Genomic DNA, 27,448 nt, shown 5'->3' with positions numbered 1-27,448 from the left:
TTCTATATATTTTATTTAACTTTTTAATATGTTCAACTGGTCAAAGTCTAAATATTAATAAATGCTTCATCCTCTTCCTGGATAATACAAGGATCTCCAGCCTACATTTGTGATCGTTGTTATGTATGTTAATTCTACTCTTCTTTAACCCCAAAGACATTACTATTTCTATTTTACACAGTGTTCACTCTTTAAATTACTCATGCCTTCTTAAACCTCAGAGATGCTGAGATCAGTTTCCTCCCGGTGGAAGAGCAGTCTATAGAATTTCCTTCAGTGATCACCTGCTGATGGCAAATTCTGGTTTTGTTGAAATGTGTTTATTTCACCTCATGCTTGAAAGGTAATTTTGCTGGGTATATAATTCCAGATGTGCAGTATTTTCTTTCAGCTCATTAAGGCTGCAGTTTCCTGTTTTCTGCTGGTGGTCTAATGGCTATTTCCTTGAAGAAAATCAATCTTTCCCTTTAGCTGCTTATAAGCTCTTTTGTTTTGATGTTCTCCAATTTCATTATGTTGCACCTGAGTGTGAATTTATTTATTCTGCTTGGAATTCCCTGGCTTCCATAGCTCTGTAGATTAGTGACTTTCATCAGGACTGGAAAGCTCTCAGCCAGAACTTCTCATGTACTGTCTGCCCATTTATTTTCTCTCTTCTCTTCTGGAACTTCGATCAGACCATTTAAATCTTCTCACCTGTCCTCCAAGACTCTTAACCTTCCTCGATTGTTTGCCATCTCTGGAGGTCTCTGGGCTGCAATCCAGCTCATCTCTTTTGAACTATCTAGTTCATTAATTCCAGTTATAGCAGTGTCTAACTTGCTGTTAAACCTGTCCATTGTATTTTTCATTTCAGTTACTGTATTTCTTTCTTCCCAGCAGATCATTTTGTTTCTTTCTCCAGTCTTCTAGATTCATTCTATAAATTCCTTGTCACTGTTGGTGGATTGCGTCCCTTCTCCTGCCCGCTCTGGTCAGGGACAACACCGCAGTGTCTGCAGTCCCCTGGAGTGGGGTGGGGACTGGCACATTGACTTATTCACACTTTTTCTGGTGCCTTGTCATACAGGGGTCCTAACTTTATGGGCTCTTCTGAGGGCAGAATGAGAGAAAAGCAAGAAGAGGACTTAACCCCTTTCCCCATTCTGGTCTTTACACTTCTAGCTGGTGCCCTCTTCCTCAGACTGAAACTCTTCTTTATACACAGATTTACAACAGCCTGCAGGTTCCTCCGGTTTTCCTCACAAAATTTAGCATGTCTGCTCCTCAGATCTAGGCTTCCCTGTCTGTCACCATCTCTCTGTCAGGGACATCTCTCTGTCATGAGCTCAGAGAGGGAGCTGGTGGCCCATGTGGGTCGCCATCTTGCTGCAACATCGTCATACAGAAAGTGTCTCAACTAGTGGATATTATTTAGTCATGGCTCAGGTTTATGGGGTGAAAGACAGGATCGGACGGGTGTTTCTGACTTATTCCTGAGGAGACAGATTTCTTCTTGACCTATTTTTTTTTTATCTGTTCTTTTGTATTTCCTTTTTCATTAAGTGCCTTGGCTGACGCCGCCATGGGGAAGAGAGTTTTGCACGTTCCCTACAGAGACTCCGTCCTGACCAAACTTCTCCAGCCAGCTCTGGGCGGAAACAGTAGAACCGCTTTGGTAAAGTGACTTTCTTGCAGCGTGTGAGATTGACTTGGCGGTTGCTGTTGTCGTCACTGTTCCTGTCACAATTACGCTCTGGGTATTGTGATGTCACACTTTGCATATATGTAACACATTCTTCCCTTGCTCGTGACTCCTGGAACTCTTTCTACTGCAATGTTCAAATATTGCTCGTTTTTGTTTTTTATTCATTCTCTCCTGTAGTTTTCAGGTTCTCTACATGGAACATTACTATTATTATCCAGAAGAAACATATGAGTTTTCAAATCACACTGAGACGGTCGTACTATTTTAAATTGGGGGTCATTTCAGGGCAGGACTAGAAGTCTGTCTGATCATGTGTGACCATGTGACACAAGGCAGGTGTTTAAGCTGGAGAGGAGCTGAACTGTGTCACCTTAGCGGAGACTCCAGAGTCTTCCTAATGAATGCTGGCCAAGTGGGTACAATGTAGAATGTGTTAGAATCGGGATTCTCTGCCATTTGGCTCCAGGTGTGGGAAGGAACAAAGCCGGGCCAACTCTGCCTGCCTCCTGCCTGCTGTCCCGGTTGGGAGAGAAATGCTCACTGCTCGGCCGGTTCTATGCACACTGTCCTAAATTCACAGCAGAAGACATCCTTATTCTCTACCACTGAGCCTTGCAGCGTTTAAAAATATTGTAACGTTTTTCTGGCTGTCTATCTGCCCATGGGCCTCAATGGGAACATCCCCCAAGAACCTGGAATTTAAAAAGGGCCCATAAGATGCTCAGAACATTAGACTACAAAGTCAAGTGCAGCAGGTCTGAGCCAGTGTGTGCGAACACTGGTGGACTTGCGGGTCTGTGGGGTAAGGCCCTGACTCAGGCGCTACGATGCTTTAACAGAGGTAGATGTGGTCGGGAGGAGGTTGGACGTTCCTCAAAGAGCACCTGCAAAGCCAACATCCAACCGCTCGGTCCTCTATGCTCCGATCCTATTTCTGGCACAAGTATCTTCACATTTCCTTTGCTTTAGAAATAATCTAAAGTGGATCTACTAACTGTATTCCCTCGACAGTGTTGCTGTGTGTTGGGAATACATGTCCTGTGTTTGTGTCGTGTATCTGAGGTCCGTGAGCTGCCTGTGTGTGTGTGTGTGTGTGTGTGTGTGTGTGTGTGTTGGGGGGTACATGTGAGGTCGACATAGGCTGTAAATGTGGGTCGCGTGTGTTTTCCAAGTTGTAAAGCTCGAGCAATAGTGTAAATCACAAGATATTCTATGAACGTTAGCCACTACAACAGACCCCTCTAAAATCGCTCAGGCTGAGAGGCCGTTCTTTACAGATCGCAGCCATAAGCCCGGCTGACCTCTGCTACGAAGAAACTTTGTCCACACTAAGATACGCGGAAAGGTACGGGTATGAGTGTCTACTACCCCGCGTGGCTCCCGGTTCTGAATCGGCCAGATTCTTCCAGTACCCTTCCACCCAATGGGTTGGCAGCTGGGGAAGAGGTCTGGGAGGAGGCAGGACAGAATGCTTCCTGGGGGACCCGGGGGCCCCCTGAGCCTGTCACTCGGTTGCTCCAGCTCTGCCTGGGAGAGGCACCAGGGGCTCCAAACAATGGAGATGGACCGATGCCAATCCTGATGTGATTGACGTCGGTCTCCCTGTATTTTCCCGCCGAGCGGCATGGCCCTTCACACATTTCTCCCCTTGTCACGTGGGTCACAGGGAGCAGAGAGAAAGGCAGGCAGGGGCTCTTAACGCTAGTAACATGGGAGGCGCGGCTTTCCCCTGGGCCGGTTCTCATTTCTCCAGGCCCCACGCATACGGATGATCCTCTCAGAGCAGACGGTCACCAGCATCTCCCCCCGGGGAGGGGCTTCATCGCCGGGTTCCTTCTGTCCAGCGGGGCGGGGGAGCAAGTCTACACCCGTGGCCTGGGCAGGAGGCTGCGGCCCAGACAGGTTCCTGCTTTTTGAGGCAGGCAATCTGGATCCTGCTTCTCCAGACCCTTTTAAGGAAGATGAGGGTGCGGGGCAAGGGAGCCTCTAAGGAGCAGCCCTCCTCCCCTTTTGCGTGGCAGACACCGAGAAGCCCCCACCGAGACCCACCTGTCAGGGTCAGACGGGACCTTGGGATTCTGGGCCTCCCACCCCTCCGCGGCCTCCCTTCCTGAGGGACGCGATTTCTCATCAGAGTCGGGGTGAAGAACCCAAGAGATCAGGCATGAGCCATGCCTGACACGGGGCAGCTGCTCAAAACCGCAGTGGTCACTGTCCCGCGCAGTAGTGGCCCCTGGTAGGGAAGGAGGCTTGCACTGCAAGGACACAGACTAGCGTCTCCCTTCACGGAGCAGCCTAGAGACCGTGTCACACCGTTAGATGTTTCTTCCAGCATCTGCACTGCGAGCTCACGTCTTTGGGTCGACTTGGTCTCTCCGCTCACTAGATGCAAATCTGTTGCGGGCAGATTTCACACGAGAGACCATGTGATGCGGAGGAAGGAGAAAACAGTAGCCGAAAGTCCTGGGCTCACAGCCTGGCTCTGCCATGGGGCCGTGGGCCTTGGGGGCCAAGCCTTAGAAACCCGTCCCTTCCTCACTGAAAGAAGTAAGGTGACCACAGTTAGCCAACCAAAGCCCAGGATCCGCAGTCAAGCTCGAATTTCAGAGGCAGAGCGAGTCAGGAATGTGTTAGCTCTGCCCATTTCTGGCCGGCGCCCTGCAAAGTGGCCCAGGGCCTCATTGTGTGTTCTTCTTTGCACATGGAAGGGCTAAAAAGATCCAGAATAAAGCTGTGGTCAACACCTCGATGCTGATGAGAGAGTCAAAGGCAGAGAACAGCAAAGCGCTGCTTGCACACGGAAATTCCAGGACGGCAGGTAAACGGAGTCTGGGTCCAGGCCAGCAGCAGGAAGGCCGGGAGCAGGATGGCGGGAGGGACCGGTTGCAGGCTCAGCATGGGGCTTGGGGTGGGGGGACACCTGCTTGGAATCACTGGAGCCCTAGCCCAGGGCAGCCTCCAGGGACATTTTGGCCGTGGCCCTGGGGAAACACACTTTATTTTGAGGCAAATGCAGAGTCCCATGCAATTGTAAGAAATAAAGGGCCCTGCCCTTCCTGGAGGGTCATTTTCAGTCTCATTTTTATTACCATTTTTGTTCTGAAGCCATGGTTTCTCCCGAGACGACTCTTTCCTTCCCAGAATTGCACGGTGGCCACCTGACGTTGATTCTACTGATGGCCTCATGCAGTTAAATGATGTGCAACTCTCCAGAAACCTTAACGGCAGCACCCCTGGTGGCAGCAGAAACACTCACGGCACACCCAGCTGGTTTTTAGTTATTCTGCTCCTCGCCTTTGATATTGCACAACTGTTGCTGAAATGCCTCCTCCCCTTCCAGAGTGGCCGCCCTGTCTGCTGGCCGAACAGGGTCCCAGGCCGCAGACAGGCCAGCCGACCTGGGCACGCCAGCTGCAGCAGGCTCGGGAAGAGTGGCAGCAGCGGTACCTGGCCATCGCCCAGGTGAGCCTCGCTGCCTCCACCTGCGGAGGCCGGCCCCTGGCGGGGGTCCTCACCCCGTTCCCAGATGCGCACGGCCGCCTGGGCAGCACGCTCAGGTGGATCATAAGGGGGGCTTCTGTTTCCAGTGAGTGTGTAGTACAGGAGATGTGACAGTGACTTACATTTATGCTGGGTCAAGGACAAGAGACAAGCAGTGACAAGAGACAAGCCAAGAGGGTTGATGAGTGAGGCTGAGGGTAGATCCAAGGCTGCCCATAATTACAGTTTGCAGAGAATTTGAGGACCATGATGGTATGATGCCCTGAACCCCGGTGTCTAGCGTGACATTCACTGCCGGTATCAGATCCTAAGTCACTGCCTGTGACTTTCACACGTGGGTCGGGGAGATGCCCGCTTAGTCCCACATCGACGGCACACTCCCGCCATGACCTGGGCCCCAAAGTCACAGGCTCTGCATGAACCCCAAGTCAGGGACTAGACACAGAGCCCTTGGAGAGAGGTGGCGTAAGCCCGGCCGGCCTTCCAAAAGGCTCGTGAAGACTGGAATAGAGGTGAGCCTCAGGCTCAGGGGGTGCAGTTGGGGTCGGGGGGTCGGCAGCACTGGGAGGCCAGGCCGAGTTAGGGCCCAAGGGTTCCAGAGGTGCGGACAGTAACAACAGAAAAGGATCTGACCCCCCTTACTCTCTGAATTTCAAGATTTAAAAGTTTTCCTTGTGCCTTCACGGCACAGTCCAGGTCTATTGATCCTCTAGAAGGTCAAGACCGATCAGTACTGCACTCAGGGATGAAATGCGCTCAGGTGACCAGGAGAGTCCTACAGCCGTCACATTTGTCATCAACATCTGATGACCAGTAGGGGGAGCGTGGGATGTAGGGGACCAGGCTTAGCTGCGGCCTGGGGAAGGATGAGGCGGGGGAGGCAGCCGCCTGGGGCCTGGAGATGGCAGGGGTGCGGTATGGGGGGAGGGGGCGCAGGGCAGGAAGGAGAGGTCAGGGTGGAAGGGGCCGATGCAGGGCAGCCGGGAACGGGGAGCAGAGCTGGGGACTGGCTACGCTTTGCAACAGATGAACTCAGCCCCTGACGACTGACCTGCCAAGGTCTCACCCCTGCCCAGACGAGCCCCCAGCCTCCCTCGGCCTCCCTCATCTGCATTCGCTTTACTGGGTAATTTGACGGGATGCATGGACCACTGGCTTTGGGAGCAAGTGGATAGGACAGGAATGCTACTCTCTCCTGAGCGTGCGAGCTCTGGGACCTCTCTGTCTCCTCCAGGAGCGGCAGATGACCGAGACCTTCCCTCACCTCCTCAACGTCAACGAGGACCCGCAGCTCACGGGCGTTCTCAAGTTCTTCATTCAGACTGGTACTCGCCACCTCCTCCCCCGACCCCGACTCCCTCTGCACCTGCCCCTGCTTCTTGCTTCACAAGGATGTTTCTGTTCCTTTGGAATCTCTCTTTTTGCGGTAAATACATGCAACACAGAGCTCCCCATGCTGACCGTTGTTAAGTAGTTCAGGGACATTGGTGCATTCACAGTACTCTGCATCCATCGCCCCCGATCCGTCTCCAGAACCTTCCCTATCTGTCTCCAGAACCTTCCCTCTCCTCAAACCGAAACACTGTCCCCAATCAACAACTCTCAGCAGCCCTGCCCCACCCGCTGCGCTTAGGACTACTCTAGGCCCCCGTGTGAGTGGGATTGTACCATCTCTGTCGGTCTGTGACGGTATGTCTCACTTAGCCTAATGTCCTTGAGGTTCCTTTTTTATTGTAGCAGGTGTCAGATCTCCTTCCCTCCCTTTGAAGGCTGAGTAATAGTCCATTATGTGTGTAGACCACATTTTTTTTTATTAATCTATTCAAACTTTGGAAAATGGCATTGGTTTCATAGTAATGTCTGGCTTTCCACACCCTGGCCCTATGCGCACCCCAGGACAGGAGGGGGGTCATGCAGGATGGAAGTGGGGGCAGCCCCCCAGGAGGGCCAGAGTGGTGTTCTGGGCTCTGTCCAGGGGTCAGTAACAGGACAGAGACAGAATGTCACAGACCAGGACCTGGAAACCAGGCTTCAGCCCATCTCCCAAGGCCCAGATGCAATAGTTTCTTCCCCCAGAATTCCTACCAGTAAGGTGGAATTTGAAAAAAGTTAGGAATATCTCCCAAAAAGGGCGGAAGGTAAAACAATTATCCCTAAGGCAGCGTGGTGTGCAAGGACTTCTGGCTGAAAACCCTAGTGGGGGCAAAGCCCTTGCACGATCCTCTAGGAGATGAAATGGCATGGCCCAATGTGCAACATGATCCTCCATCAAGGTCAAATCCCAACACACTGACAGACCAATTATCCTCATTCTTTTCAAGGCTCATGTGACGCTGGTTGCGCTCCATCGAATGCCATCCTTCTTCAGGGCTTGGGGTAAGTCTCCAAGAGCCATCTTTGCCCAGCAGGCGAGAGCCGTGACCAGTCAGCCCACAGGAGAGCCTCAATGTTGGTCTGGTCATCACCGGATCAGGCCACAGAGCCGGCTGGACCACCCCAAACAAGAAAGTACCAGACTGTCCTTGGGGTCCACTCCAGGGCTTGGGGAAGAAAGCCTCGTAAGGGCTTCCAAGCCCTCACTGAAATCCCTGCTGCTGCTCTCCACTTGTCTCCTCGGCTCTGAGGTGGGGAGTTAAGAGGAAGACCCGTGGCCAGACGCTGTATAAGAATTCTGCACGAGGGGACCCACGTAGATGACGCCCACCTCCAGTGTCACACGTCTTTTCTGGTCTTGCCCACCAAAGCGACAGCACCCCAGATCCCTGCGCTCAGAGTCTTGCCTCACCAACTGGGCTGAGAGCAAGCCCAGCCTTTGAGGTGATCGCCTCTAAAAAGGGAGGCCCCGCTGCCCCCTGTGGCGGTCCCTGTGACCTCATAACTGTCCTCTACCTCTGTGGCCTGCCCGCAGATTTCCAGCCAGGAGGCTCCATCAGCTCTTACGTACCTCAGCCCTCCCGAGCCAAAGTGCAGGGAGAGTAGGAGAGGGGGTCTGTGCGGACCCTGCCCGGCCAGCCTCCAAGTCCCTTTTCCCGACTCCTCCGGGGGACCCTCCTGGCGGCCTTTGCAGGTCTATAAATGGCCAAACTCCAGATGATCCGAGGTTAGACCCTTTCCTGCAGGACCCCTGGGCTCCGAGCAAACAAGAAATATGGATGTGCATGTGTCTCGACACCCAGAATATTCCATGACAACCAAGGAGTCTAGGAACATTCTAGAACAGTTAAACTGGATATTCACAGCACACAAATAATATCTTGGGGGCAGCCAGTCTGGTACCTCTGACATTGTTCCCCAAGTCTTTAGCTGGGTTTGCATAAAAAGACCCAGAAATGGATCTAAAGTTCTCTGGGGTATGTGAATTATTTTCAGTCATTAGTAGTCACCTGCCCCAGCATCCCCTCAAACACAATTTTGCCACTGGAGGTCTTACTGAAGCAGGAAAGAGGGCAAACAACCAGAAATGTTCGCTAAAGTCATCACTGTTGTGGCTCCTTAGACAAACTCTTGTCTTTTTTAGAATTTCAGATAAACACGCTTCCTTCACCAATCTGGATGGGACAGTGATGGTCACACCACACGGCCAATGCAAAGTTGTTGTTAATGGGGTGCCCATCGTGGCCAAGACCAAGCTGCAGCACCTGGTAACCCTTCCTGCAGGCTCACAGAATTCCCTAAGTCCCACCTGCGAGCTAGGACAGGTTCCTCCGCACTCCCGCTGCGGTGGGGCCGGGCGGGGGCTGGGCCCCAACCACCCCGTGTCCTTCTGCTACAGTGTCATGATAGACGTGGTCATGGCTCGGGGTTGGGAGATCTGATAGTCACTCGCTGTGTGTTCTTGGGCAAATTACTTTGCTTCTCTGGACTTCATCTATAAAACAGAAAGGAGCGAACTAAAAGTTCATCAAGACGCTTCCCAGCTCTAACGTTTTATGACATCTTAGACTTCTTAAAAAACCTGCCACAGGGAGGGACTCGCAGAGCCTGGGCGTTCCGTCTCCTCCCCATGCCTCAGCCGGAGTCCCCAGCACCACAGGGACCCTCCCCAGCCTCCCTGTGACCCAATCCCCTCTTCAACCCATTCCTCACACTGTGGCCACAGAGAACCTTCTAGACAAGCTATTGGACCATGCCATCCTGGAAATTTTCAGTGACCCCACTTTGGGACACCTGTGTGAGCCGCCCCATCTCCCCGCCTCCTCCAGTCTCACTGCTCTGCGCGAAGGTCACGCTGACCTTCTCTTGGTTCTTCGGAACATCCCAGGCTCTGTTTGACAGCAGCCTTCCCCGCCTTGCTGAAACTTACCGCCCCTGACCTCTTAGCTGAAATAGTGCACCTTGGGAGAGGACCGCTCTGATCCCTGGTACATGGCAGGTCCCCTCGCCCTTCTGCAGAAGCACCCCTTTTCATTCAAGCCTCTTTCTCAGGCTATTACACTATTGGTCTGTAAAGTCCTAGAGGGGAGGACCCAGCTCTGTTTGGTCCCCACTGGGATCCCCGGGTCAGAGCTGGGTGTGGGATGCAGAAGTCCTAAATGAAAGCACACACACAAAACCAAGACGCCAACCTCTTCCTCTCTGTTCTTGGGTCTCTTCCCTCTCGGGGGAACTCAGGAAGGTCTTGTGATTTAACACAGCCAGACTGGCCTTGGGGCCTTGGCTTCCCCTGGAGCAGGCTGACCCCACACCCCTGGTCTCCACTCTTCTCCCCCTGAGCCACGTGTCTCCTCCCCAGGACCGCCTGATCTTGGGATCCAACAGCGCCTACCTCTACATTGGGTTTCCTGCCGAGCGAGGCAGTGAAGACTTGAGCAGGTTTGACTACGACTTCTTCCAGCTGGAGAGAGCTGCTGCAGAGGGAGTGAGCGTAGACAAGCTTGGTGAGCAACCCCGGGCCCTGCCTTCTAGCATCTTCCATGCACTGATGGGAAAGCAACTGCTTTTGTTATGCGCTCTCCTGCCTCCCTTAAGAAAATAATCATTTACTGTTTCAAAGTGCAATGTTTGGAACGTTCAAATAGGATTTCCATATACGTGCAGAAAGAGGGCGTGTCTAATATTTAATTTGTTAAACTGCTTCTTTAATAAATGGAGTAGGGAGGAGGCGGGTGTATCCCACTGGCCCTTGGACAACAGGAGTGGAATGGCACGGGTCCACTTACATGTGGATTTTTTTTTTTTTTTTAAATACAGCATAGTTCTGTAAATGTACTTTCCTCTTCCTTACGACTTTCTTCTCTCTAGCGTACTTTATTGTAAGAACACAGGATTGTTGTAAGAATACATAGAACAGACAAAATACACTTAGTTAACTAGTTAATCAACTGCTCACTGCTGAGTCTTCTGGCCAAAAAGTCTTCTACGTTTTGAGGGGGTCAAAAGTTAAGTGGACTTTTTTACTCTAAAGTGGGGGTCAGATGGGACGCCTGGGTGGCTCAGTTGGTTAAGTGGGGGTCAGGGCCCCAACCAATAGCTCAGTGAGTGGACACAGGGACATCCCCCTAGGCGATCAGAATCCCTACCCAAGGCTCTGCTAGGACATTTTTAATGATATTTTTTTTAAAAAAAGATTTTATTTATTTATTTGACAGAGAGAGAGAGATCACAAGCAGGCAGAGGGATAGGCAGAGAGAGAGAAAGGAAAATAGGCTCCTTGGTGAGTAGGACCCTGAGATCATGACCTGAGCCGAAGGCAGAGGCTTTAACCCACTGAGCCACCCAGGCGCCCCTCTGCTAGGACATTTAAAGGACAGTCATTTCTTTAGTCTTATTTCTGCGTTCTGGAGGTTTTACTCGAGTTTCCCCTGCTCTCCCCCAGGTGCCGTGTGGCTCTCAGACACAATTCCCACTGCCTTGTGGCCAGTCCACCTGTCCTCAGTGGCTGGACATGATCTGCCCCCCTGCCCTGGAGCCTCTCGCCATGGCGGGGAAACTGTGTGGAAGATTCTCAATTTTGAATCAGTTTCTTGAGAATACAGAAAAGTTTCAAGAGTCATGTGTAGAACTCTCATACACCCCTGAGCTCCTGTGTCAAAATTTACTACACTTGCTTTATCATATACCTGTGTATGTGTATATACTTAAATGTGTGTGTGTGTGTGTGTGTGTGTGTGTGTGTGTGTGTGTGTGTGTATATATATATATATAAAATCTTTAAATGTATATATAGATACATTTTTTTTCGGAATCATTTGAGATTAAGTTGCACTATGGACTTGACGCATGTTGAACTAATTGTGTCAGTAGCGTCCTTTATAACAACAAAAAATTCAAGTCCAACATGTAAGACCACATTCAGTTGTCGTGTCTCTCTAGTCTCCTTAAACCTCCTTAAAGGTCTTTGTCTTTCGTGACCATGACATTTTTAAAGAGTAAAGCCCTGTTATTTCGTAGAATCTTCCTTCATTCATCTTTTTGGTGGCTGCCCAGTTTCTCCACTGTGAAGCTACCACCTTTTTTTATTAATATTTTATGCGGAGAGGCTTTGACATGTAGACACCCTACAACTCACCATTCCTTCCTCCGCTAGTTTTATCATCCTTCGATCATTCTTGCTCAGATTATGATGATAATTTTTGTCAAATGGCGCATCTCCGGTTCCAAACTTTCTTCTACATTTATTTGAAAACAATCTGCCGCAGCCTCTCTTTGCTTACTCACTTACCTATTCCCGTATGAACTCAAAGAATCTAGTCTTACACAAGAGGTTTTAATCTGTTGCTTTCAGGGTCTATTTTGATGAGCAAACCATCCTAGATATGGCCCGGAGGAGCCCCAAGCGCATCTCCGTGTCTTCGTATCATGTCCTCTTTGTTCTTTGAACACTAGCCTCCTTTCTGGCAGAAGAACACTTTCCAGGTTCATCTACGGACTCTCAGTCCCAGCATCCTGACTCCTTCTGGTTGAGAATAGCATTTATAAATCAAGATCTGGAGCTAGGTGTGCAGACCGCTGTATCGATAAATGGATATAGCTCTATGGACAGACAGATGTACATCTCCCTCAGACATACGGATAGCTTTTTCTAAACCCACAAAACCATGAGTTCCTAGTGATGAATTCCATGTTCAAAGCCCCAGGGGTTAGTCTAGTTTTCCCTTGGTGCAGAAACCTTCTACTATAATATTTATGTCCCATTTTTCTCCATCTTTCCTCTGGATTCCATCCCCTGGAGCAGAGGGAGAGGGAGAAGCAGACTCCACAATGAGCAGGGAGCTCCACACGGGGCTCGATCCCAGCACCCCGAGATCATGACCTGAGCCAAAGGCAGATGCTTAACTAGCTGAGCCACCCAGGCACAGCCCTACCCCAGCACCTTCTTAAGCATTTGTCCCTGCAGGGTCCCCTCCCCTGCACCATCAAATGCCCTCTGTGGGTCATTCCCATCACACAAACATGCTCCACTATCTTCTGCCATAAAAATAAACAAAACCCTACCTTGACCCATCCCCCTTTAGCTACCGCCATATTGTTTTTTGTTCCCTTCAATAGAAAACTAGTCAGCTATTTCCACTTTCTCATCTCCCACGCACACCCTGGCCTCCTCCAGGCTGGCCTCCGTCCCGACCATTCCTAGATGCTGTGCACTCTGTGTTCTAGATCTGTAGGCACCTGTCCACACCCATCTCACTGAAATCGTGGCAACGTTTTATACCATTGAGTATGCTCCCCTGTGAACTATTCTCCTCTTGGAACAATATGCCCTCTTGGTTTCCTTCGAGGCTGGTTCTCCCACATCCCCTTTCCTGGCTCCCCCTCATCTGAGCCATGGGGCACTTCTCCAGACGGTGCTCCCCGGGTCCTCATCCCGCCTCCAGCAGTGCTCAGTGCCATCTTACGGAAATGACCCTCAGCAGCTCTGCGTCTTGCTATCTACTCGCTCTCTCCTTGGTATCTTCACTCAGGTGCCTTCTCGATGCCATCACCTGCACGTCCCACGGACGTCTCAACCACTCACTGCACCCTATTTTCATACCCAGGATTTACCACATTGCGAATTGCTCAAGCCCCAAACCTAGGCCTCCGCCCTTGCCTCACTTCGCGATCCAGTCCGCCTTTCTTCCGTCTGCTTGCGCTACCATTTCTGTGGAAGCTACCGACTTCTCTTGCCTGTTACTCTCAGGTTGAAAAATGTTCATCAACTTCTCAGTGTAAGACTAAAATCCAAACTCCTTACCACGGCTTTGAAGGCCCTATATAGTCCACCACAACCTTATCTCACACCACTCTCGTTACCTGGCTTTGAAACTTCCTGGTCTCTTTGCTGCTACCTGGAGGACACACCAAGCCCTGTTCTGCCTCAGGGCCTTTGCACTTGTTGCTTTGTTTTTCCTTGCTGCTTTGGCTCATTCTCAGCTTTCAACTCTCAGTTGAAATCTTACCTTTCAGGTAGATCTTTCCCCTTTCTTGGTCTTATCTAGTTACTCTCTTACGTGACTCCATCTCCTTCCCTAAAGAGCTGAGAGTCGCTGACACAAGGGAGCGTCAGCCTGGGTGTGACAGGGGGACCGGCCGTGCCCCCATCTCCAGCACCCCCAGCTGCAAGCCGCCCAAGGAACGGAAGTAAGAACAGGTTACCTGTCGGGCCAGCTGCAGCTTCAAGAGGAATCCCCAGACCTTCACGGGGCCAACCCTGTTTTAGGCTCCCAACCTGCCTCCCGGGACAATCTGAAGCCGCTTTGGTCGAGGACCCTGAGACCACGAATGGGAACCAGAGGCGGGGAGATTCCTGTGGGATGCCCCCGAGATTCACGGGTTGAGATGAGTCGGCATTTAAGAGAGTCAGGTGGTGGTTCTTCTCCACACTTGGTTTTGTTTTTAAAGATTTTGTTTATTTGAGAGAGAAAGAGCGAGCGTGCATGGGGTGGGGACAGGCAGAGGGAGAAGCAAACTTCCCGCTGAGCAGGGAGCCAGACGCAGGACTTGATCCCAGGACCCTGAGACCATGACCTGAGCCGAAGGCTGACCCTTCACCAACTGAGCCACCCAGGTGTCCCTGGTTTTGTTTTTGTTTTTTTTAAATTACATGCTTATAATTTTAAAATGCAGACATTTGTTGAACAATCAAATGACTGAGGAGCATATGCATTCCCTCCCGGCTGACAAGTGTCCCGGAACAGGAGGCCAGTGCTCAGGAGCACGTGCTGTCCTCCTAGGGGCCGCGGGCCGCGGGGACGGGAACGCAGACCCCAGCGTGCTGGCTGTGTTCCAGGACTATGTCAAACTGATGCCGCTGGTGGCGGAAGCGAATCAAATGGGCGAAGAGCTGGACAAGGTAAGAGCTAGAGGACGGTCCAGCACTCAGTCCAGGAAGGGCCCCAGAGGACAGGGTCCACGGCCCCTCACACCACCGCCACGGCCGGCTCCGCGGTGTGGATGGGGACACGGGGGCCTGGAGAGGTCAGGACCCAGGACGCCACCATGAGCCAGTGACAGAACCCAGGTCAACACCCAGAACTCTCCAGTCCCAGCTGCTAACGCCATTCCTTCCGCCTCGGGCCACCGACGCCCCCACAGCCCCCAGGGCCCCAGAACTCAGGACCGCAGACCAATGCCTGCGCGCTGAACCACCCCATCCCAGATTGCCCTCCAGTGGGGTTTCTCTGGGTCCGGCACCCCGAAGCTTTCTGTGCCAGAGAGGACCTACATGGGGGTTGGCTCCCTGGTGACACAGGACCCCAGTCCTCAGGAAACTTGCAAGAGACTTACGTCGGGACGGTCAGAAAAAGGGCGAGACCGGGCAGGGATTGTGCGGAAACGCAGGGTGACTCGGGGCAAAGTGTTTCTCTCACCAGGGACTCAGAATGGAGCTGAAGGTGAAGAATTTAGCGTCTTCAGACTCCAGGGGCTACGACCTACAGAAAGAGGTCATGGTGAAGGTGACGCACCAAAGGACTCATGAGGTGACACGCCCCCGGGGACGGGGTTTCGGAGGTACTTTCCCGGGGACAGAGGTCAGTTCGAGCCCTACAGCCTGTGGAGACCCAGAGAAGGGACACCACGTGTTGAGTGTGAGCCGGGACCCTGCGGACAGAGGACCCTCCTCTGTGGTTCCCTCCTGGGCCTTTCCCACACGCACCAAGTCCTGAGACTGCCCCAACCACCAGCACTGAGCACTTTCTGTTGAACAGTTTTTCAATTTTTAATTTATTTGAGAAAGAGAGCGAGAGCACAAGCAAGGGGAGGGGCAGAGGGAGAGGGAGACGCAGACTCCCCGCTGAACAGAGAGCCCGATGCGGGACTTGATCCCAGGACCCAGAGGTCCTCATCTGAGCCGAAGGCAGATGCTTAACTGACTGAGCCACCCAGGAGCGCTATTTTTAACATGAGTACCAGAAGGGAGCCCGAGAGTTTAGCCAGCTGATGGTCGTGTCTGTGTGCGAGCGAGCGAGACAGAGCGTGAGAGACAGAGAGGTGTGTCCTTCTGGAGAAGTGAGAAAATCTGCATGCTGGTTAAGATTCCAGAAAAGGCCTGGCTGATCCTTTCCCATGGTTGCCTTTGCTCACTGCCAGGAGGGTCCCCTTCAGGTACCTATGACCCCTTGCCTTTCTCTCTGCCCAACAGAAAAGACTGCGGAGCTCCGTTGGTGTCTGTTACGTATTTCTGGCCTCGGAGCAACCCCGGGACCTCTGGCCCCAGCCCAATGCGCTCTCCTAGTCTCTCTAGACGAGCCCCAAATGCTCCAGGGGCGTCTGGGTGGGCAGCCAGAGTTGGCAAACGTGCCACTGGTGGAAGGGACCAACCATCACTGGGTGATCTACCCTACCAAGCAACGAGCTGGTCCTCCTCTGGGTCTCACCCTTCTGCTCATTCCCCCAAAGTTGTCAAAACCCTCTTAAAATTGTATAATGTCACAGGAAAAGAGTTATAAATGGATACTCAGGGACCCATGAGTGTGTTTCCTGCCGGGCACCAGGGTCACGGAGTCCCCACCGGTTGGGAGGGCCCATGGAGCCGACCTGAGCCAGGCCAGACTGGAGCTGAACTTGTTTTTTTTTTTTTTAAAGATTTTATTTATTTGACAGACAGAGATCACAAGTAGGCAGAGAAGCAGGCAGAGAGAGAGAGAGAGGAAGGGAAGCAGGCTTCCCGAGGAGCAGAGATCCCGATGCAGGGCTCGATCCCAGGACCCTGGGATCATGACCTGAGCCAAAGGCAGAGGCTTCAACCCACTGAGCCACCCAGGCCAGAGCCTGAAATTCTGAGACATTTTTCTGTTTTTTTCTGTCTCTGCCTCTGACCCAACACTGCGGTGGCCTCCTCTGTACCCCCTGGGGTGAGGAGAGAAGCGAGACATGTCCCTGTCCCTTTGTGTCACAAATCTCACAGCTCTGGAGGCTGGAAGCCCGAGATCGTGGCACGGGCGGATCTGGTATCTGGTGAAGGATGGCTTCATGGGCCAGAGCAGACACCTTCTCGCTGGGTCCTCACGTGGCATTCTGGGCCTGGGAGGGCTCTGGGGCCTGCTTCATCAGGCGCTGATTCCATTCGTGAGGGGCCCACCCTCCTGGGCCAGTCGCCTCCCCCAGGCTCTGCTTCTTCATCCCATCACACCCGGGTTTGGGTTTCAATGTACGGATGTAGGGGGACCTAACACTCAGTCCAGAACTGCAGGCTGGACGTCGGCCCCTCGCACACCCCCAGTGCAGCTCTCGGGGGTCCAACACAGGGGCCAGCCAGGGCCATGGTGGGAGAGGGAAGTCGCCACTGGAAAGGCCGGCTGCACTCACTTTTCAGGAGCTCCCAGGCAAAAGCTTCCAGCCAGGGTGTCTGTGTCCACGGTCACCCCCTCTAGTCCTGCAGAGCTTCGCTGACGCTCAGAGGGCGGGGCTGTTCCTCACTGCACTCGAGGCAGACAAGAAAAGAAAGAAGTCTTTTAGGGTCCGGAAGATGTTCTTTCTTTTGAAGACACCTTACACTCAGAGAACGATGTGTCTGTTGAGTTGTTTCCAAGTTGCTCAGACAAGGGGTTGCTCGGTTTACCCGGTAACCACTTCTGATGGGACGTTTATGGTCCAGAACATTCCATCTCACTTGCATGCCCTCTCCCCGCTCTGCATCTTAGGCTTCTGTCCTCTCAGCAGCCGTGTCCCTCACCCAGTGAGGAGACAGACAGTGGCAGTCTCTCTCAGGGGCGTGAGCTCACACTTTTATCACCTTATTATTCTGTAGCCCAGACGCCCAGCCCAGGCCCCCCTGCATGAAAACCAAGGCACTGGCAGAGCTATTTTGCTTTCTGGAGGCTTGAGGACAATGTTTCCTTCCTTCTTCAAGCTTCTAGAGGCCCCTCCTTTCCCAGGCTCATGGCCATCATGCTCCATTTCCAAAGTCAGCCACGTGGCACCTCCCTGACCCAGCTCCGGCCACGGTCTCTCCAACTCCTCTTCTGCCTCCTCCTTCCACATTTAAGGTCCATGTGATTACACGGGGCCCACGTGGATAACCCAAGTGAATCTCCCAACTTGAAGGTCAGCTGATAAGTAATCTTGACTCCCCCTGCATCGACTTCCCTTTGCCACACGAGGTAACACACGGGCAGGTTCCCGAGACTGGGACGCGGACATCCCGGAGGGCCATTCTTCCGCGAACCACGAGCCTCAAACCTCCATTCCTCCTGGGAGGGCCTGTCGCCTCCACTCTTCGTCATCTCCTTGGAGTTGCTCAGTTCCAGCAACTCGAGGATGCTGAAGTGACGGGTCAGGAGTGAATGTGGACAAAGTGTGTGGAGAGCGTGGTATGGTCCTGGGTACCCCAAGCGCAGGCCACATGAGGGAGGTGAAGTCAGACACCCTTGACTCATCCGTGTGTTTCCAGGTATGGATCTGGTCGAAAGCCAAGTTTATCAATAGGAAATTCCTAATGGAGGAACTTTACCAGCGCTTCCTGGAGGGGGAAGCCAGCCACGTGGCTCGGGAAGATGACCCTTTCTGGGACCCCGTCGAGGCCGTGCACCTGGGCTCGGCTCACGTGTGGCTCCAGCCCCTCGCCTACTGCATGAGGCTCGAGGAGCAGGTGGACTTCCTCAACTGTGACGGGACGGAGGAGGCCGTGCTGCACGTCCACGTGACGCCCTGCTCCCCGGGGGGACAGTGGGTGTCTGCCTCTTCCCTGGTCCTGGGTGTGCCCAGCAGAGGGCTCACAGCATGCCTGAGCTCTCCCGGGAGGTGGTCAGCTCGGTGTCCCGAGGAGCTCACGCAGCCACAACTTGGCCAAGCCAAAGCTAATTGGATTTTTGCCATGGCGGTCAAATCGGCTGACCCGGAATTTTCCAGAGCCCAGTGAGGAGGCCCTAGAGCCGGAAGGGAAAGCTGGTTTTCCAGCTCATCCCTTCTCCATCCAGGGCATAGGATCCAATCATTGTTTTGTTTCTTTTCTCAAGGTGGACACTGAGGTGCCTTTGTTCCCCAGCCTGGCCTCATTCTGGGTGGCTATTCGACCTTCTGTGGGGATGGGCTTTGCTTTAACTCTGCTGTATTGGCTCTCCGCCTCCCTCTGGGGAGCCTCCTCTCTTTCTCTCTTCAGGCCAGAGGCAGTTCAGGCAGTTTTCACAAAAGCCCAAGTCTCTTAGCAATCCTAAGAGAAGAGGCTGGCAGTCAGGGGCTCTGGTCTGGGGGCTCGGTCCCCTTGGGTACCCATGGCAGCCTTTTTGTCTTTCTGAAGAGGCAACAGGCTCAGAAAGGGGGTGAGAGGCTGCAAGGTCCTGTGACCCGGGGACCGAGCTGACCATTGATTGTCTTTCTTGCGACTCTATGACACTTTCTGGTCTCTGGGCTACCTCGGGCTACTGGTTTGCTGGTTGGTTCTGGGCTGCTGGGTTGCTCTCACGGCAAGTTAATAAAGCAGGATTCTAGTTTCTAGGCTTTAGTCTTTGTGAGTTTGGTGGGAGAAATGGCCCCTGTTGGAAAGTCCAAATTTGCAAACTTGTAGGCCTGGAGTTGGCTCTGGTCTGTGAAGCGTCCACCAAGGAAAGTGGCACCTCGAGAGGCTGCCTTTGGGTGGCCGGACGGCTTTCCCTGGGTAGCAGCCCCTTTCTCCCAGTGGGAACCTACCTAGGTCTCCAGGGTTAGCGCATTTATTGCATGAAGTGGATACATTGCTGTCTCCTCCTCAAGAAGGCTGTGAACTCCTTGAGTGTCTATTGAATGAACGAATTCCACAGCTGGTAACATCCCCTGTCTTTTCTTCAGAGACACGGGCCATCTCTTGAGGAGTCTCAATTGTCCCCTTTGACCACACAATCCTAACAGGTTGGGCCCCGGCTAAGCCATGGTCCATGTTCTCCTCTATTTGCAGAGCATGTGGTGACGAGGATGTGGTTATGGACCCTTTGGAGCTGCTGGGCAAGAGGATGGATTTCCAGATTGGCCTCGTGCGGTGTCTCGGCATCAAGTGGCTCAAGGAGCGCGCCGAGCGGGGTGTCCAGATAGGGTACCGGCCTGCCCCGCGGAGCCGTGCGCACACACTACCCACTCGTGGGCCCTGGTGGGAGGGAGTCTTGCCTCAGGGGTCAAATACGAGTGTACCGTGAAATTTTCTTCAGTTCCTCCTTGCCCAGCCCCAACATGAGTATTTCCTCGTCTGTTTAGTGGAAGTTCCATTTCCTTCAAGGTTGTTGGACAGTAAGCCACGTGTGCTGAGAAGAGTGATTGAAGCAGGACTCACAGATTTTTGTTTGAAAGAATATCCAGTAAAACTGTTTTATCTATATGGGATAGTTTGGGTTTGTTTTTTGTTTTGCTTTGTTTTTATTTTTGTTTTTTTGAGTTGGAAACAGAAGGACTGTATCGCAATATGGCAGAAACACCAGATAGGCTTAATTAGGCTGAAAGGATTTTAAGTGATCAAGGGAAGTTTTGAAGGACAAAAACCCAACCACCACCTCACATGGAAAATGAACATTTTTATAAGTAGAAAGTATTTATCGAAGTGTTTATCCATTTCCTTTTTGTTAGACACGTAATACCCTCCATGTAGCGGTGCTTCCCATGGTAAGTAGCTGAGACGTTGGGGACGACACTCGTGACGGGCAGTTGCTGGTCATCTTGGATCGACTGACCGATCCAGACCATCGCTCTTCGGCTCATGTGATCCTTTGCTTTAGAAATGTGCTCCTTCTGGTTTTAAATGGTGTTTTCTGTTCTTTCAGGTACAGAATTTATGATCTTTCAAGCACTTTCTATACCAAGCCTGTATGGAAAACTGTGAATCCTCAAATAGAAGAAACTGTCCAATTTACAGCCTTAAATGCTTCTCAGGAGTTTCTGAACTATTTACAAACAAACGCTCTCGTTGTCGAGTTATGGGGTCTGCAAGGTACCCCGCTTACTTCCTCTTTGGCGCGATGCATCCTTCCATCAGCCACCACGTGTTTCTAGGGCTACTGAGGGACGGAGGGAGAGGGCGGGAGTCAGGGTCTTAATAGCCAAGAGCCATCTTCTCCTAGGTCCCTGGGCTCAGGTTCACTGGTTATACAGTTTAAATCTCTTCACGTGACACTGGGGACCGAGAGGGGGCGTTTCTTTCCTGGACGGTATCTTTCCCACATTTCAGAAGGCTGTGCCCAACTGAGCTCCTCTCAGCCAGATGTCATGGTCACAAGTGAAGGCCACATCATGGTGGACACCAAGAAAATTTCCACAGTGATGGATACAAGCCAGGTGGGCACATTCAGGTGGCATTCAGGTAGACAAAGCAGATGACAAAGAAATCCCAGGGGACAGCTGTTGAGGGATCAGCAGAGTTCCTTCCACTTAACAAGTGTTTTCTTGATTTCCTCCTGTGGTTGAGGGTCTTAAACCCTGCTTTCTACCACCCCCCACCACCAACTAGTTGTGTCCTGATAGTATAATTGGCAGTCCTAAAAGATATGCAAACAAGCCAGCCAAAGGCTAAATGGACATGTTTTTTGTAGACCACCTCAAATCAGATATCAGAACTTTATATGAAGTTGCTCAAGTTAGAACAGGAGACGGAACTGCTCAGAAACGTCAACAGAGCCTTGAGAGAGGAAAATGTGCTGCTCAAACACTCACTCGAGAAAGTTGCTTCTGCCAAACCAGGTAAGAGACGACGCAAGTCCTGGCTGTTTACTTTTTAAACTTCTACATCTGAGAGGTGTGTTTGTATTTTTAAGAAATTCACTTAAAAAAAAAAAAAAGATTGTATGTATTTATTTGTCAGAGAGAGAGGGAGAGAGCACAAGTAGGCAGAGCAGCAGGCAGAGGCAGGGGAGAAGCAGACTCCTCGCCCAGCAGGGAGCCTGATGTGGGACTAGATCCCACGACCCTGAGATCATGACCTGAGCTGAAGGCAGAGGCTTAACTTACCGAGCCACCAGGTGCTCCTCTAAGAAATTTACTCTTTAATGAGTTGAACTAGATCTTATTTCATTAAAAAATGCAGAACTTCTCCCCACTTCTGCCGGGTAAGGTCTCTTTGGAGGGTCTCAGCGATGCTGGGTAACTGCTGCTGGGAAATGCCGTCAAAACACCAGTGCAGGCACTTGGAGGAACAGACGATTAAACAAATACTGTCTTTTCTCACTACCTCAGCAGGTAAGCCATCAGATACCCTGAGGGTCCCTCCAACGCCAGCACAGCTGCCCACAGCCGGGGACAGTCCTCACGTGTCTGCCCAGCGAGCCGGCTCGGACAGGGAGCTGGCCATGGCCCTGAAGGTCTTCTACCAAAGCATGAACGCGGCGAGAGGACAGTTTCTCAGACTGAAACATTATAAACCTCCCGTAAGTAACCAGAAGCCCGGGAGCAGAAGGAGACTTTCTCCATTAAGTTCAGGCATTTGAGGGAACTGCACTGCCTGAGCTTGGGGAGGAGGGGGGAGGGGAGGGGGGTGGACACCTGAACGGAGTGGCCACGGCTCCCCTGGGCAGCCATCGTGGGACATCGTGGGATATCCGGGCATTCTTTGACTTTGTGATTAGCAGAGCATTCCCGAAATGCAAATGGGGCTATTGTTATAAACCAAATAAGATACTGTGGCAGAAAAACCATGACTACTTCAATAGATTCAGAAAAAGCCTGTGATAAAATTCAGCATCTTATCATGGTAAAAAAGTCTTAGCATATTAGGAATAAAATGTGCATTCCTGAATTTTATAAAGGCCATCTTAAACACAGAGCAAGCATGAGGCAGAGTGGCAAATCCTGAATGTTCTCTGTGTTGCATCAGGAAGAAGTCCGAAATGCCACCAATCAGAAGTATCTGTTTCCCACTGGACTTGAGGCTCTTGCCAGCACCACAAAGCAAGAAATACAAGGTAGAAAGATTGAAAAGGGGGAAACAAAATCATAGGAACAATAGCACATATTTCTACAGTATTTACTAAGTGCTTTAGAGTTACTAACTCAATTCTACAACAACCCCTTGCAGTAGGAACCAAGATTAGCCTTATTTTACAGTTCAGGGCCCTAAGGCACAAGAAGGGTTAAGTAACTTGCGTGAAGATACACAACTAGTTAAGTAGCAGGCCCAACCTCCAAACCCAGCCAGGGCCACTCCACAGTCTATATCCTTCCTATTACCCCAGGCTGCCCTTGTTTTTATTCCCAGATGACATGTTTCTGTAAATTAAAAATCCAGAAGACTCTAGGAATTAGCTATTGGAATTACAAAGTTGCTGGAAAGAAAATCAATATTTAAAAATTAACTGCATTTGAATGTAACAGCATCAAACAGAACTACCTTGTATAGAAGATGCCATTTATAACTGTATCAGATATATAAAGTACTCAGGCTTACAACTAACACAAAACTATAGACTTCCATGGAGAGCATTTTGAAACTCACTTGAGAGACGTTAAAGATGTAAATAAAGGACGAAACATGCCGTGTCTGCATGGTTGGGCTGATTTGTTCTTGTAAATCTGTCACAGCTCCCTGAGAGTCCGTGTAATCCCAATCAAATGTAATGGGGTCTGACAAGATGATTCTGTCATTTAGATGGAATCAAAAAAAGTGAAGAATAGCCAAGACCAAGACCCCAAAACATCGTAGGAAGACTGGCCCCACCTGACAGCCCCACCAAGGTCTGTTTTAATGCTACTGTAACGCACGGTAACATCTCGGTCCCGATCAGATAAGGTGACCAGAGGAGAAGGACAGAAGACCCAGAAACAGATTCACTCAGGTCTGGGGACTTGAGAGATGACGGATGAGACGCAGTGGTCGTGGAGAGGATGGATTTTTCAACAAACGGTGCTAGAATTAAGAATACCTACAAGGAAAAACGAAACTGGAGTCTTACTGAAGAGGACACCGAGATCACTTTCAGGTGACAACTGAGGACCCAATCATGGACGGTAAGAGCCTGGACACAACCATGAGCTCATGGTGGGACATGACAGGACAAACAGTGATGGACGCACCGACATTAATATGGTAAACTTGGGCCCAGATACCCAAACAAAGCCAAAAGAAGTTCGGAAGGGTTATTTATAACACATTTAACCTACAGCGAACTAATATCCACAGTTAGGAACTATATATCAAAAGGATAAACAGCCCAGCAGGGGAAAAATAAAAAGTGGTCAAAAAACCTAAACAGGCACTTCACAAAAGAACCAAAAAAGTTAATAAATATACAAAAAAGTGCTTAATGTCATTAGAGGTTTGGGAAACACTACCTGAAACCACAATGAAACCGTACCATAAACCCAACTGTACGGGCAAAATTTTAAAATCTCAAAAGCCCGAGTTGTGGCGACCGTCTGGAAAGAATGGAAATCGGAATGGCCACTTAAAGCATTTTTTTGCCATTTACCCTAAAAAAGTTGAAGCTACACCGTCCCCAGAAACCTGCCACTGTCCTCCAGGGAGTTCACTGGTCCTGCAGAGGATTCAGCCCTGGTGCCCTGAAGCAGAGGTTCTTGAAGTGTGGTCCCGGGCCAGCAGTTCCAGAATCATCAGGGGTCTTAGAAATACAAACCGAGGGCCCTGCCAGCTCTCCTGAACCAGACCCCTGGGGTGCAGCTCTGGGGTCTGCGCTTTAACCAGCCCTCCAGGTGGCTTGGTCTTGAAGTTTGAGAACCATCTCGCAAGACATTCAACATACGGAATGAATTCACTTCTCTCCTACGTGTCCAGAACAGTACTCATTATATACACCATTCTTGAGAGAATTGAGGAAACAGTCACACAGATCATTTCCTATTCTGTGGTTCAGTGAGGAAGTGGCTGGAAAACCCTACAGAAACCGGGACCTACACACACTGGCTGTTCGTACCATCTGCCTTCCACCCGAGAAGGAGCCCCAAACTGGAAACATCCCAGTGCGCGCCCTCCTCGCCGAGGAACACCATCCTGCTGGGAAAACAAACTTCAGCCCCCCAGCCACACGGGGCATCTCAGCCCCGACCGAGCTGACCCGTAAATCACAAAAGGCACCACCCAGTAGGATCACATAAATGGTCAAGAAACAGGCAAAACAGACTGTTGAGGGCTGCATTCCAGGCGGCAAGTTAATGCTTAAAGTCAACAGGCTAGTGGTTATGCCTGGTGGAGGGGGTGAGCGGGAGGGGCTCGAGAGGCAGGTGCTTTCTGGGGCAGGTGTTTTCACTCTAACACATTACAGGTACTCATCTGTGTGTTTATCTCATAATAGAAAAGAAAGAAAAGCTTTTAGGTGAAGAGCTAAAAAGAAGCCACAGCCTGTTTGTATTACTTCTCACTGCGAATATATAAACAACGACCTTCAAGAGAAAGTTGTGGTCAGAAAACACACCGGAGAAAATGGCCAAGGTACCTAGCAGCCATTTCCCGAGTGATCCTGGAGGCAGAAACCGAGAAGTCGCTCAGGGACGGGCTGGGTGCCCGCGCGCATCTCAGCACCGCACCCCTGCAGCCTCTTCTCCGGCACCTGCTTACCTGGGGTGGGGGACTCAGCAGCCCAGCTTCCCCTGCCCACGGGAGAACCGCCAGCTCCGCACAGTCCTTGGCCGACCAGTACTGGAGGAACACAGATCCTTCCAACCCGAGAAAGCGGCGTCAGCTCAGCGCGGCTCCCCGTTCGCAGCACCTTCCTGGGGACAGGGCGCTCCTGGGTGACATGCGCGTCTGCCAGCAGCTCTCAGCCGCCGCGCTGGGAGAACGTCCTGGGACCCCACTCAGTCCACACGCATTTTCACTCTCATCACGTGAGGCTACTGTCCTTTTTTTCCCCTTTATTTTCAGGATGACGATGGATTGCTCCGACCGTTTGTGCACCAACAGTCGCAAAGGCTAAAGGACTTCGGGGAGCTGCTGGAATCCAGCTTGTGGAGACTGAAAAGCGATGTTGCTCGCATAGTGAGAGAGAAGAGAGCAGGCTTGCTGCACCCCGGCTAGCGTGGGCCGCTGACCCAGAGCACCTGCGCTGCGCCTGCCGCTCGCTGGGGCGGCCTGGGAGCTTGATGAACTTGGCCCTCCGCTGAGCTGGGCACTCAACATACCCAACCCATTTCTCAGACAGTTTCCGGCCTTCAGTTTGATTCCAAACCCTGTAAAAACGAACCCAGGGTGAAGGTGAGCTGGGAACCGGCCTGTCTCCAGCTGAATCCTGTTCAATCAGTCACTTCCCCACTGCAGCTGGAGGCAAGTGCCTTCCCCTCGATAAGCCTCTCATTCCCTAATATAGACGAAGGACAACAGTAGTGACTGGGGGTGGTTAAGGAGCATGACAAATACAGGGGCGCCAGGGGGCTCCTTGGTCAGGCGTCCGCATTCAGCTCCAGTCATGATCCCAGAGTCCTGGGATCGAGCCCTGGGTCTGGCTCCCTGCTGGTGGAGGGGGCTGCTTCTCCCTCTGCCCCTCCCTCTGCTGATACCCTCTCTCTCTCAAGCAAATAAATAAAATCTTTAGAATTATATAAAAGACTATAAAGCACTCAGAACAGGGCCTGGCACACTGAAGCACTGATATCTTTATAGTAAACAGCTTGAAAATTCAAATAAAGCTATTTTGATCAATTTCTTGCTGTCAGACCTGGATACAAACAGTGGTTTCAAACCCTCACTTTGCAGCCTTGCTCCGGCTCTGCTAACTCGGCCTCGTTGAGTCGATCTGCGAAACATCCCTCAGGCCAGCAGCTGGGCAGCTCGTGCCTTGGGGCCCGAGTGGGGCGGGGCGGTGGTGGGGCAGGGGCCCAGGCAGAGAGCGCGATCTGCAGGGGATCAGTCAGGCCCAGGCGGTCTTGGCTCCACATGGAGCTGCCTGCCAGCCCCACAGAGGGTCACCGGGCACAGGCGGCTCTGGGAAAGGCTGCAGAGAGCCCTGACCTGGACGGCTGTTGTACTCACAGCAAGGCCCCGCGAGCCACCACGTGGCAGCTCCCGTCCTTCGTTAGGTTTCCAGGAGTTTGGCTCAGTTGTCTCCAGGTTGAGGCATGAAAGGATAAACGAATCAGGCCTGCCCAGGACTCGGGGGAGGGGGGCGGGGGCTGCCTCTGGAGAGGGCATTCGTGCAGCAGAATGGGGGGGATGGGGGGACGGCTGATTCCCGCAAGAAACCGGGATGGAGGAAACAGGGGCAACAGGCCAAGTCTTTGCCCTGAAGTGTGATGTTAGGGTATATACTGGAGGTCACCGGAACTCCACTGGCAGGACAGGCTAGCTAGGAAGGCAGGGAATCTGGTGATTTCTGCTTATGGATGGGGCCCAAAGGCTGTATCAGGGAGGCTTGGGTTTTTCCTGCAGCTCAGGTGCGGGACTAGTACACACATCAACTAAAACACGACCTGCAAGCTTGCAGCCCGAGTGTGGAGCTCCATGTGGGGACAGCCGAGGGGCCTGGGGTCTGTGAGGCCGCATGGTGTCCTCGGGAGCCTGTCGGCGAGGCAGGCCAGCAGGGAGGCCCCAGGAACCAGGAAAGGCTTCTACCCCTTAGACTGAGCCTCAAAGTTTTCTAACAATTTGCAGAAATAACTGCAGAAAGGATGTGTACTTTCGGCAAAGGAGCAGCTAGAGGAGGCTTGTGGGTTACAAGGAACGTCTAGACGAGACACGCTTGTACACAGATGTATACACGCCAGTGTCCACCTTAGAGCCACTCGGCACACACTGCCAAGCTGCAAAGAACATGATGCGGTCTGTGGCCATATCCACTAACCCCCAAATGCACCTCTAAACCATCCAGGCCTCAGCTCCAACCTGCAGACCTCCACGGAACCCACTGGTGTATTAGGATTCCGCCCTGTGGCTCGTCGTGAGATCTGCTGCTCCTGCACACCTCCCTGATTTTAGAGAGGATAAGACCTTTCCTAAGGGCCCAC

At 51.8% G+C, this 27,448-nt stretch overlaps 1 protein-coding gene across 1 annotated transcript in view; it reads left to right on the top strand.

The window, feature by feature from the left end:
- Positions 1 to 25,866, top strand: part of LOC309849612 (kinesin-like protein KIF28P) — a gene marked incomplete at its 5' end in the record, with an annotated part of 60,507 nt that extends 34,641 nt beyond the window's left edge. Inside the window, 17 exons of the mRNA XM_082702354.1 lie at positions 1,546 to 1,657; positions 2,965 to 3,032; positions 4,396 to 4,505; positions 5,028 to 5,149; positions 6,423 to 6,513; positions 7,510 to 7,564; positions 8,706 to 8,829; positions 9,921 to 10,065; positions 14,341 to 14,459; positions 14,980 to 15,087; positions 18,000 to 18,274; positions 19,479 to 19,613; positions 20,332 to 20,498; positions 20,736 to 20,842; positions 21,097 to 21,244; positions 21,737 to 21,927; positions 25,374 to 25,866. Coding sequence (XP_082558480.1) covers positions 1,546 to 1,657; positions 2,965 to 3,032; positions 4,396 to 4,505; positions 5,028 to 5,149; positions 6,423 to 6,513; positions 7,510 to 7,564; positions 8,706 to 8,829; positions 9,921 to 10,065; positions 14,341 to 14,459; positions 14,980 to 15,087; positions 18,000 to 18,274; positions 19,479 to 19,613; positions 20,332 to 20,498; positions 20,736 to 20,842; positions 21,097 to 21,244; positions 21,737 to 21,927; positions 25,374 to 25,526 — 2,230 coding nt within the window. The 3' untranslated portion in view covers positions 25,527 to 25,866. The remainder of the gene's footprint in view (positions 1 to 1,545; positions 1,658 to 2,964; positions 3,033 to 4,395; positions 4,506 to 5,027; positions 5,150 to 6,422; positions 6,514 to 7,509; positions 7,565 to 8,705; positions 8,830 to 9,920; positions 10,066 to 14,340; positions 14,460 to 14,979; positions 15,088 to 17,999; positions 18,275 to 19,478; positions 19,614 to 20,331; positions 20,499 to 20,735; positions 20,843 to 21,096; positions 21,245 to 21,736; positions 21,928 to 25,373) is intronic.
- Between the last annotated feature and the right edge of the window lie 1,582 nt (positions 25,867 to 27,448).

This window comes from Mustela nivalis (assembly GCF_964662115.1).
Source record: "Mustela nivalis genome assembly, chromosome: 16".
In the NCBI taxonomy this organism is placed as follows: Eukaryota; Metazoa; Chordata; class Mammalia; order Carnivora; family Mustelidae; genus Mustela; species Mustela nivalis.
This window is presented reverse-complemented; position numbering and strand designations above follow the sequence as displayed.